Below are 10,830 nucleotides of genomic sequence, written 5' to 3'. Positions count from 1 at the left end.
AAACAAGACACCGTTACATCACCAAACCAAGTAAATTTATCAGAATCATTACTATTATCATTACTGGATTACATTACATCGTTACACACATAGATAGATGCATTGCCAGAATCAGAATCAGCTTTATTGGCCAAGTAAACGCAGAAGGAATTTGTCAAATAGTTCAAGGTTACTAAAAAAACAATTCATATTTGACTTTTACTTTTGCGTTTGTGGTGACTTTTTGATCTGTATGTTTTCAGCTGTCAGGCAAATATATCTTGTGGCATTAAAATCTATAGACAAGACGATTTCTTTTTATTTGAACCTGAGACAATTCGTTCCACATTATTTGCCCTCAGTTTGCACTTGCCTTGTCATTAGAATAACTGTGCTTTGATTGGCACATTTGTGTCGCTTTTATTGCATCGAAAGGAGTCTATCGTTCATCTAGCACTAGACATGGTCATGTGACTGTTTATCCCATTTAAAGCATGGCTTTGATTTGACATTGCGCAGCTTGGTGTGCATTTTAAACACCTAGCTTGTTGCAGGTTTCGTTTTGTAGTTCCGGTGCATCCTTTACCTCTTTCTTTTTTCTTTTTCTTTTTTTTAATCAGCGATGGATTCCGGCGATGGACCCGATAAGGTTGGCCCCTGTAGGACCGCGTTTGTGTTTGTGTGTGCTCGTCGTGTTGTCCGCAAACCAAACGGTCCCGTTTCGCGTCAGGTGTCAGTCACGGTCTCAGTCCGAGTGCCCCTCAAACCTTAACTAAATTACGGCAAACAACAACAACAAAAACCCGTCTCATTTAGTCTGTAGCATTCTTGGGTGTTTTATCATCGCCAGTTTTTGTTTCTGTTACGTTTATCACTGATCTACCCTTTATAAAGATGACAGTCACCATGAGGCTTTAAAAAAAAAAAAAAAATATATATATATATATATATATATATATATATATATATCGATTAAAAGTAAAGCAACACATTTTAATCTGTTTTTAAAATGAATTTTCATAAATAATTTATTATAATTCTGAAAATAACATTAAAAGTCTATTGTATTTAAAATAATTTTACAATTTTGACATTCACATTTTACATATCGCTTTTATTTTTATTTTTTTAATTTTTATCACATAACATATTTTTTTATTTTTTATAACACTTAATTAATTATATTATTCCATAGTCAATATTTTTGCTTTGTGTTGTTAGCCTAAATTTCTGTTTTGAACCAGCTTCAAGTGAAAATAAGCGAGAGATGCACTCACCAATGCACTTTAAACTGTTTATTGAACGGGACAAGCAGCCAAACAAAGCCACAAAATGAAAACACCTGCGAAGAGCATGGAGCAGACATTGGTTCAGCAGGTTTCCCCATCCTTGATAGGCACATCTTAAAGTATACTTGAGCTTGGACTTGAGTACAAGTTTGCCCACCCCTGTTGTACATTTCAATTGTACAGTTGAAAATGTGGGCGTGTCACGTGGTCCTAGTAGAGCTCAGCAGTGAGTGCAGAAGAATGCCAGTGGCCACAGACACATTGAGCGATTCTACACCAGGTAGAAGCTGTCTCCCGGCTGGAATGGTCACAAGAGTTTGACACAAAGCCAAAAGCTTCTGGGACAATCCCTCACCCTCCCCTCCAATCAGCAGCAGCGTGGGCATGGTCATCCGGAAGTCTGAACACGGCGTGATGGGAATGCCGGATACCGGCGCCTCGGCCGCCACTGTGCCGACCACCCGCCACCCTTGCGCCGCCTTGACCCGTACCATGGCCTCCAGGTCTTCGTACCCATACACGCCCATCACCTCCATGATGCCAGCGCTTGCCTTGCTGACCACCGGGGTCAAAGGGCAACTGTGGTGGACGCTGCTGGCCACTCGGTCCACGCCGAGGAAATACGCCGAGCGCAATATGGCTCCAAGATTCATCGGGTCTTGAATCCCGTCCAGGATGAGCCAAAGGGGTGTGGATTTTGAACTCTGTTCTGAGTCTTCAGTCAGGTAGCTTAGTGGAGTGGCCTGCAGGCAAACTCCTTGATGGACCCGACCCAAAACCATCCTGTCTAGGTCTTTCTTGCTGACCCGCTGGATTGGAACTCGTCGCTGATGAGCCTCCTCACAAACCTTGAGGAGCGCTGGCCTTTGTGAGGCCTCGCCGTCTTTCACAAACAGCTTCAGAGTCTTCCGGCGAGCTTGAGTGAGAGCCAGGCGACATGGAGCGACTCCAAAGACAATCTCATGCTGGTCTGAAGACTCCAAGGATGGCTTGCGTCTCGATGTCTTCTCGCATTCTGACGAAAAGTCCTCCAGAGCAAGCTTCTGAAGCTCTGATGATATTCGCCTCGGATTCTGAAGTTTATTTGGTGATGCTTTCTGATCCAGCCGCCTCCCTTCGGACACTTCAGACTTACTGGACCTCCTGGTGTTGTGCACTCTGTTATGCTTATGGTAGGCCAAGTGGGAGTCCAGAGCCTTGGGAAATCTCCACATCCTAATAAATAAGAACCCACGCTTCGAAGCACAACTGAATATACTCATACTGGGACTTGATTTGTTCAGAAATTGCTCCCAGACGTTCAATAAAGTCCTTTAGGCCGCAAAAAGTAAGTCAAATGCCGAAACATTTTACATGCTTATTGATATGATTCTTCAAATAACAGCTCGCAAGCGCTTCATTACCCTTTAAGACCAAAACACTGCCAAAATGATCAGTCGTAACCATGTTCGTCTGTGAGGTCGCAGCATTGAGACTAGTGGAGGATAAGCAGTGTGTTGTACTACAAAATAAAAGTGTAACCGATCGAAATGGTGCCTAACTGGTAATTTTGTGATTAGGATAATACAACTACATTTTAACTTAGTGAATTATTATCTGCATTTTCTCACAAAATCAGCGTCAAAGCTACTTTGACTACTTCAAATACTGAATGTGCCTTTATTTAGAAACGTGTAAATTGTTCGACTACGTTTCTTCCGGTATTGTGACCGCTACGAATAGCGTCACTTGTGACGTAGAGGATGAAGTCCCTAACCGGAAGTAAAACTGTGGCAACGCGGAAGTATCCGAAGGAAAACAAAAATCATCGTTTGAGAAGCTCGGTTGAGAGGAAGTCTTAATAAACGTTGTTTATCGTCTGGATTTTACTACTGGTTCGACGAGAGCGGGCAAGGTGAGCTGAGAGACTTTGTGACGGTTAATGCAAGTAGTGGTGGCGGAGGGGATGTGTCAATGAGGTAATGACGGCCATAAAAAGACCTCACGTCATGGGCCAAGAAATAAACAGGCCTTAAGCCACTTAACTTAGTTGACTACAACGCTAAATTGGGAAACTATTTAAGTAGGTTTCGTCCAGATCGAATTTGGCCCAAACTTTACGTTAACGACGTGAGTTTTTACAATTATTAACACCTTTGTAAAATGGCAACACCCCTGTGGCGTTCTTTCTGTAATATAAACATCCCACTAAGTGCAATACTGTACAGAGAACATATTTATTTGGTTATGTTTTCCCATTTCCCAACCTCTGTTGAGCGAAGGCACACATTTTACATATGAACAAATGCCACAAAAATGTGGATACACAGGTAAGTTATGTACCATCTGTCATTCAGTGCAAGCGCATACAATTGTTTTTATCACAATTGTCCTAGTTTTTCTTCATCCGTGGAAGTTGAAAAACGTAACAAGCATATTTATTTTGACAAAGTAAGGCCTAAATAACATGTATCTGTTTTCAAATGTACGTCAAGTCATTACAACAAATACTCAAGTACAGATGACTCACCCGCAACTCTATTAATAGACGATGAGAATGATAGAAAATGTATAGAATTTCCAGTATCCGTTTTGCCTCTGTGTGCTTCCAAACAGATGGACTTCCTTTTCGGGAAGAGAAAGACTCCGGAAGAGATGCTAAAACAGAACCAGAGGGCGCTCAACCGGGCCATGAGGGATCTGGACAGAGAACGAAATAAACTGGAGCAGCAGGAGAAGAAGATCATCGCTGACATCAAGAAAATGGCTAAACAGGGACAAATGGTGGGTCAAATCTTCTTGAGAAGGAAAAAAAAGAAAAGATCAAATTCTGAATTTGTGATTGAAATGTGTGCAGGACGCAGTCAAGATCATGGCCAAAGACTTGGTCCGTTCCAGACGCTACGTGAAGAAGTTCATCATGATGCGGGCCAACATTCAGGCCGTCAGTCTGAAGATTCAGACACTCAAGTCCAACCACAGCATGGCGCAGGCCATGAAGGGTGTGACCAAAGCCATGGCCACCATGAACAGACAGGTTTGAAGTGATAAAGTCACAGATTTGTCCGCATCTATGTTATAATCTGATTTATGATTTACTGATTTAAGTTTACGCCACACTTGTTTCGTAGAAATGTGTGACGTAGTTAAGACCAAAACATTTATATATAAAAAAAAATCTATTGAGGAAAAAAAATGCATATTCAATCGTACCACTTGGCATAAATATACATCTCCGTGTTCCTCCACAGCTCAAACTACCTCAGATCCAGAAGATCATGATGGACTTTGAACGACAGAGTGAGATGATGGACATGAAGGAGGAGATGATGAGTGACGCCATCGACGACGTGCTGGGGGATGAAGACGACGAGGATGAGAGGCGAGCCACAGTCACTCTTTGACACATTCAATATGGCGGCTATGTTGATGTAAAAGTCTGCACCAGTGTTTATTTTAAATCTGGGTGGGGTAATTTATTTTGTCTGGTCTTTCTCGCAGTGATGCCATCGTGTCCCAAGTCCTGGATGAGCTGGGACTTAATCTCAGTGACGAACTCTCAAGTAAGAGCAAAACAGTGCTAACATTAGTGCTATTATTTTTCTGATTTCTCCCAGCGTGGGTGGGACTTCAATGGGGGTTTTCCCACCTTCATCCACCACTATCAAACCATCAATACTATGCAAAAACACACAACAACAGCATGCAACTGTGCCACATACATAATATAGAGCAGTTGAACTTGGCTTTCTCTAACCAACCAATCAGAAGATGGAAACATTCTGAATGGAGAGCTTGCCCTCTGTGGACAATTTGAAATCTGATTGGTTATTGTTAAACAGCCACATTGCTCAGATTAGATTGACATAGCAACACATAGGCTGCAATGATTGGACAAAAAAAAAAAAAAAAAAAAAGTTGTGTAGACTCTTTGAGATAAATTAATACCATTTCATAGAACAAATAATATAATTTAGTTTGTAAATGTCCACTCACCGCTACTGTTCTTTCCAGGTCTTCCGTCTACTGGTGGAAGCTTGTCGGTGGCCAGCGGCAAGAAAGCGGAGCCTCAAGCCGCCCTGGCCGACGCGGACGCCGACCTGGAGGCGCGGCTTAATAACCTCCGCAAAGACTGAACGCAAATGCATGTCGACTTTATGTATTTCTTTGAAGCAGCGTCAGCCATAATGGTGGATGGCTTTTTTTTCTTTCTGCGGTGTTATTGATGTGGGTATGTTATATCAAAATTACAAATTATATTTCATAGGACCTGGAAAGTCCTTTCTCATTTTTGTCAATGCCAAAAGACAAATCCCGACAGTGTGTGCACTCATTTTGTTACTTTTTGAATTAACACTAATGAACTAATATTTTTTTTATTTTTTAATAGATCAATCAGTGGACAGCTGTTAAATTTGTCGCTGAACACCACTCAAAGGGTGGCTCATTTTACTAAAACATTGGAAACAATTTATCTTGCTGGCACTGGTAGTCTGATTTAAACAAGGTATTATTCCACCCAAAACATGTTTATAGTTTTTACACCTAGACATGAAACGGTGTTCATGCGTTTGTTGAATAAACTTTTTTTCCACATTTAAAAAGGTGTGTTGATGTGTACGGGGAAAAAAAAAAAAAAAAAAAAAGCGTTGGCTATGATTAAAATTGGACCTTGTTGCCTAAATGAACACTGGGAATTATTACTGATCATGGTTCTCGTGTCTGCAATGGGGGGAAAAAAAAAATCTAAATCCAAGCCCATAAAGCATAGAGATGGTCATTTTATTCCAAAAAGAAAATGCAACTTTCGAAACTTTCAATTTGTCAACATACAATCATTGAATTTTGAATGTACTCAACACGTTCAAACATTAAATAATAAAAAAATAACAGCCATGTTTTATGTACATTTGTTTGTGAAACCTATGTACAGACAAAAAAAAAAGTTTCCAGACCTAGCCAACATCTATGCACTTGTACAGTATAGCGGTTGAAGCTGTTGCATCGTGAAGAGGAAGAAAAAAAAACTGCAAGGGAAAAGCATGGGAACACGTTAGAACTACAAGCTAGGAACTTTTGCTTCTACAATGGACCCCTGATGTCAGCTAACTGCTCCTGCAGGAGGAGGTCAATGTCACATTCGTCTGTGTGCCGATATTCTCCTACACTCAGTTGGACGCTTGCAGCCAAAAAGTCATGCTTGCGTCCTTTCATTTTTGCTTAAGAGCAGAGAAGATCCTCTCATCGAGGGGTTAAGCCATGCTACCGTTGTTTTTTTGATGTCTTTTACAGCTAAATAGAACCCATGCAATTCACATGTAAACTACTCACAAAAAAAAAAAGGGGGTGAAACTCCAGAACGGACCATCTTTCCAGGTGAACGTGATTTTTCAACGCGAAACGTGTCCAACTGTTCTGCGTTTCAGTACTTTTCAAAAAGGCAAAGTGGCCAAAAACTGCAACCTGGCTTTTTGTGAGTAGTGTAAAAGCAAAACAAAACAAAAGGAACAGAACACTGGGCTTCAAGCCAACATTAGAGCCCGTCTAGTCCCCGCCCCTCTTACAAAAGAAAACAGATTCAGACTCACCAACATGCTTTCACTGTGTGAAGCTGGATGACTGAGCGACAAATACACAGCACCACAGTTAGCTTGGGACATTTCTTTACCAAAGCAGTTGCAAAATTTAAAGTTGCCAAATGAGCTCCGACGCAAAGATTTTTTTTTTTTGGTGTCAGATGAGTGCAGTAAGAGTGATGTTATAAGAAGGTGAGAACAGAGCTACCGCTTCACACCGCACGGCGAGTGATATGCGAGACGCCTTTTCTCCTCCGCACAGAAAGCAGCAGTAGTTAAAGACACGCGCCCACAAACAAATGGTGACTTTACCGCATCCAACTAAAATGGCCGCCGCGTCTCCCGCTCGGCGACATTCACTTGCGACAGGTCCGGTGAGGAGTATGTTTTTTGGGCACCTCGATGCGACAGCGGCTGCGCTCATCCAGCCAGGGCAGCTCAAAATTCCTGGAGAAAAAAAGAACAATAATTAAGGAGTAGGAAATATAAATATTAATAGCTAAGATTTCCAATTTTCAGGGAAAAAACATTAGCATCCAAATTTTTAAAAATACAAATGCTAATCTTTTTTTTTGTAATGTCTTAAAGGGATACTTCTTGACTCATTTTTCAACAGTAAAAAGTTAATATTTTTGTCTCGAATTAATTTGATAACTTAATCACTTTTTTTAAATGTAAAATTAACTAATTTTCTCCCCAAAATGCATAAATACGTTAAATTTTAAATATTACCATGCTCCCAAAGACATATTTATACGTTCTTTTTGTTTTTTTGTAATACTAGAGCATACAGAAGGCTTCAATGCAGCCTCTGAACTGAAGAGAATGTTTGAAGCAATGGTAGTTATTACAAAAACGGCCAGCAGGGGGCAGCAGAGTATAGATCAACCAGGGCCATGTTACAACAAGCTCTTTTGCCAGACTGTTTTAAACAGATTTGCAAATAATGATGAAACTTAAGTATATTCTAATGCTAATTGCTGCAAAACGGAAACATTTTTTCCCGATGAAAAGAGACTAATCTTTCTTTTGGTAGGTTCCATGTTTTTATAGCAATAGAACAATATTTTGTGGGCCTTGCAAAATCAGTCAAAATCCAGTAAAGAGCGAAGGGAGTTGCTTCAGTGAAAATAACTGGGAGTGAGTTAATACCTTTAAAAACTACTTTTTCCACTTGCTGTCGACATCACCTGTGCTGAGGAAGTAGCTAATTACCAATCATGGCTCAGTTTGCTGACCAAACCAAGAAAACAGGTGAGCCATGATTGGTCGTTAGCTACTTCCTCAGCACAGGTGATGTCATCATCAGTCGACAGCAAGTAGAAAAATGAGTTTTTAAAGTTATCAATTGTGCATAAACTATTAACATTTCTTTGTTTTAATGTCAAAAACAAAAGGTTCAGAAGGTTCCCAGGTTCAAAAGCATCTCTCATAAAGTTAACTAAAAATGTTAATAAATAGTTCCATGAGATTAATATGGTTTTAGCTTTACCTTTTATCGGTCATCAGATTTTGAAAAAAGGCAGATACCGATATTCGTCAAAATGCCCAATATCAGCACAGATAATGTCTCTCCCTATTAGATATATATAATTATCGCGACATCTCCACATTTAATCTCTAATAAGTAGTGATATGACTGATGAAAAACATGGATAAACATCCAAACTTACTCTTGTGAGAGTTTGGGCAACGGCCGACCAAACGCGACCACTGGCAAGAAGGGCGTGATCATGATCGCTTCAACTAGAAAAAACAACAAAATAATCATTAATCTGAGTTAAAAAAAAATGATTTTGACTCGTGCCCTTCATGGGCAATTAATTTGTTGAAATCAAGTCTTATAGAGATGCTGAAAATAGTTTACGACTGATACAATCAATGATGTACCGTCTTCAGTTTCTGGATAGAATGACAAAAGCTCGGGCTCCGTCTCTGGTATAATCTTCTTCCGGTTCATGCGCTGCTGCAGGCGCTGAAACACGCGCTGCTCCCGGATCCGCTGGATGTCCCACCTGTGTGCGAGAATCAAGAGCAAGCGCATGAGGCTTAAGTTCGAAGCATTTCATACAGGGGTGTCCATATGTTTTTTTCAGAGGACCGAGGAAATTTATTTAAAATGCTAATTACCAGCATCAGGTAAATTCATGCTACAAAATTAAGGTTTTATTATGTTTTTAAAAATGTTAGATCACAGCTTTGTAAAAAATGATGCAAAAATGTCATCTTTTGTAGCAATCTCCATCCCTCCCATTTGTGTTTAATTTCTTTCCTATCCTGTTATAATTTGTGAAAAAGCTCACCTGTTAGCCTATTGCTGTTGAGCACCATAAATTGCCACAAGATGGCGCCAAATGCCAGGTCAGAGTCATCCAGTCAAGCACATTAAAAAAACTAATACATTTAATTAAAAAAAACAAAACAAATCTTCATGCCATTTCTTTTTAAAAGGAGGAGTTTGAAAAATATGAAACTGATAAATCACCACCTGTTCCATCCTCGTGGTGGTTTAGCACCTGAAATTGGCACAAGATGGCGCCAAAATCCCCACTCAGAAACATCCAGACCAGGCATTCAAAAATAAATACACAAATAAATAAATTGCAAGCCATTTCTTTTTAAATGAGGCGTTTGTAGCCAAAAAAAAGAAACAAAACTGTCCCACATTCATAAAAGAAAAAAAAAGGCAGCACTGAAATTATATACTTAAATTTTTGATTGTAAATAAAAATATTTTAGAATAAATGGCATTTGGATACCCTTGATGTAATATCCGCCCCCATACACAAAAAAACAAAAAAAACAATATGGTCACCTCTTCCTCCTCTTCTCGTCCAGTTCCAGCTTGGCATGGCGCTTGAGAAACACGCCGTCGTCCAGCGGCTGAACGCACAGGAAACACCAACTCAGCTTGATACTTTTCCCGACTCGCGTTCAAGTCTTTGCGACGTTCTCACCTCTTGCGCGTCAAAGCAATCCTCGCCCAGCGGCTCGATGACATTTTCCCGCCACGACGGAACCGAGAGGCGGCACGAAGACGGGAAAAGGAAGTTTATAGTGGTGTGAGCGTTGGGTACATCTGAAGGGACAAAAGTGTTGGAAAGTTAGGCTTACAAGCAACCAACACATCATCAACTACATGAGGAGGAGTACACTCACTGGCCACCTCCTCCTCCTCCTCCTTCTTGAGAGAAGTGTCGCGCAGAGGCGACACGGGAGGTTGGTTCCAGCAGCACAGGTACATCTCCGTGGTGGACAGGAAGGGAAGGTCGTCCATCTGGCAGCTCAGCTCCGCCGCCTCCTCTTTGCAGGGCAGCCTGGCGGGGGCGCTCTTCTCCGGCGTCTCCTTGCTGCGCAGCTCTCGCTGGGACGGAGACGCCGGCTGACTCTCCGGCTTGAGAGGACTCAGCTTGGCGCTTTTGCCGCGAGACTTCTGGAGTTTGGACTCGCCGAAGCAGGATTTTCTGTGTGACGTTCAAAACCGGAAAGCAGTGAATGCTGACTTTTATGGAAAATGCGAAATGCGATGAAGCTGTGGGAATCACTTATTTTAGCAATTGTCGGTAACAAATTTCACATTTCAACTCATTTGATTGCATTTCAGCTCAGCGACAGCTTATCAGCGTACAAACCAATATATCCTGAAACTGCATTCTCTCGTTGACTTTATCTTTACCTCTTTTGACCTTTGCTGCCTCGACTTAAGGGCAGCAGGGCAGACGGATTGGGGTGCGGGCTTTCCTCCACTTCTAGGTCCCACATGTCCTCCTTGTCGGGGGTCCAAGGCTCCAGCGGCTGGAAGAGGCGCTTGTCACGCGGCGGGTCCTTTCTGGTTAGCTGCAGCCGGCGCTCCATGCGCTCGATGCGCGCCAGAAGCTGCGCAGGTGGAGGGAAAAAATGTCACTGAGGTTATATCGCTGGTTAGCAGGGATGTAACGATATCCAAATATCACGATACGATATTATCCCGATACAATGAATATCAGGTTAGCGATTCAGAAAAAGGT

The 10,830-nt window shown here is 41.4% G+C and overlaps 3 protein-coding genes across 8 annotated transcripts in view; 1 reads left to right on the top strand and 2 right to left on the bottom strand.

The window, feature by feature from the left end:
* The first annotated feature begins 456 nt into the window (after window positions 1-456).
* Window positions 457-6,145, top strand: chmp2a (charged multivesicular body protein 2A). 2 transcript variants are annotated; one of them, XM_077501732.1, is made up of 6 exons: window positions 457-628; window positions 3,864-4,031; window positions 4,105-4,284; window positions 4,499-4,629; window positions 4,749-4,810; window positions 5,262-6,145. In XM_077501732.1, exons 1-6 carry the CDS (start codon window positions 602-604, stop codon window positions 5,381-5,383), a joined length of 690 nt encoding a protein of 229 aa, XP_077357858.1. In that variant the 5' UTR covers window positions 457-601; the 3' UTR covers window positions 5,384-6,145. The 2 variants fall into 2 exon arrangements, with proteins under 2 accessions (XP_077357858.1, XP_077357859.1); XM_077501733.1 differs by lacking the exon at window positions 457-628 and adding an exon at window positions 2,994-3,162.
* On the bottom strand, window positions 1,260-2,776 carry mrm1 (mitochondrial rRNA methyltransferase 1 homolog (S. cerevisiae)). Its single transcript, XM_077501730.1, has one exon. It carries the CDS (start codon window positions 2,528-2,530, stop codon window positions 1,469-1,471), a length of 1,062 nt encoding a protein of 353 aa, XP_077357856.1. The 5' UTR covers window positions 2,531-2,776; the 3' UTR covers window positions 1,260-1,468.
* msl1b (MSL complex subunit 1b) overlaps window positions 6,009-10,830 on the bottom strand; it is a 7,673-nt gene continuing 2,851 nt past the window's right edge. For all 5 annotated transcript variants that reach the window (XM_077501723.1, XM_077501724.1, XM_077501728.1 and 2 more), the window contains 7 exons: window positions 10,500-10,699; window positions 9,983-10,287; window positions 9,781-9,902; window positions 9,639-9,706; window positions 8,714-8,838; window positions 8,497-8,569; window positions 6,009-7,270 (listed from right to left, as the gene is read on the bottom strand). In XM_077501723.1, coding sequence (XP_077357849.1) covers window positions 7,180-7,270; window positions 8,497-8,569; window positions 8,714-8,838; window positions 9,639-9,706; window positions 9,781-9,902; window positions 9,983-10,287; window positions 10,500-10,699 — 984 coding nt within the window. In that variant the 3' untranslated portion in view covers window positions 6,009-7,179. The remainder of the gene's footprint in view (window positions 7,271-8,496; window positions 8,570-8,713; window positions 8,839-9,638; window positions 9,707-9,780; window positions 9,903-9,982; window positions 10,288-10,499; window positions 10,700-10,830) is intronic.

This window comes from Festucalex cinctus, chromosome 17 (genome assembly GCF_051991245.1).
Source record: "Festucalex cinctus isolate MCC-2025b chromosome 17, RoL_Fcin_1.0, whole genome shotgun sequence".
Taxonomy (NCBI): domain Eukaryota; kingdom Metazoa; phylum Chordata; class Actinopteri; order Syngnathiformes; family Syngnathidae; genus Festucalex; species Festucalex cinctus.
Note: the sequence above shows the minus strand (reverse complement) of the source record. Positions and strands in the feature narration are given on the sequence as shown.

What these genes read in the sequence shown, in the direction of transcription:
- chmp2a (XM_077501732.1), top strand. Translation starts at nt 602, where the DNA reads ATGGATTCCGGCGATGGACCCGATAAG. An exon ending in TGGCCACCATGAACAGACAG is followed by an intron (nt 4,285 to 4,498) that starts GTTTGAAGTGAT and finishes GTTCCTCCACAG; the next exon opens with CTCAAACTACCTCAGATCCA. An exon ending in GAAGACGACGAGGATGAGAG is followed by an intron (nt 4,630 to 4,748) that starts GCGAGCCACAGT and finishes TCTTTCTCGCAG; the next exon opens with TGATGCCATCGTGTCCCAAG.
- mrm1 (XM_077501730.1), bottom strand. Translation starts at nt 2,530, where the DNA reads ATGAGTATATTCAGTTGTGCTTCGAAGCGTGGGTTCTTATTTATTAGG.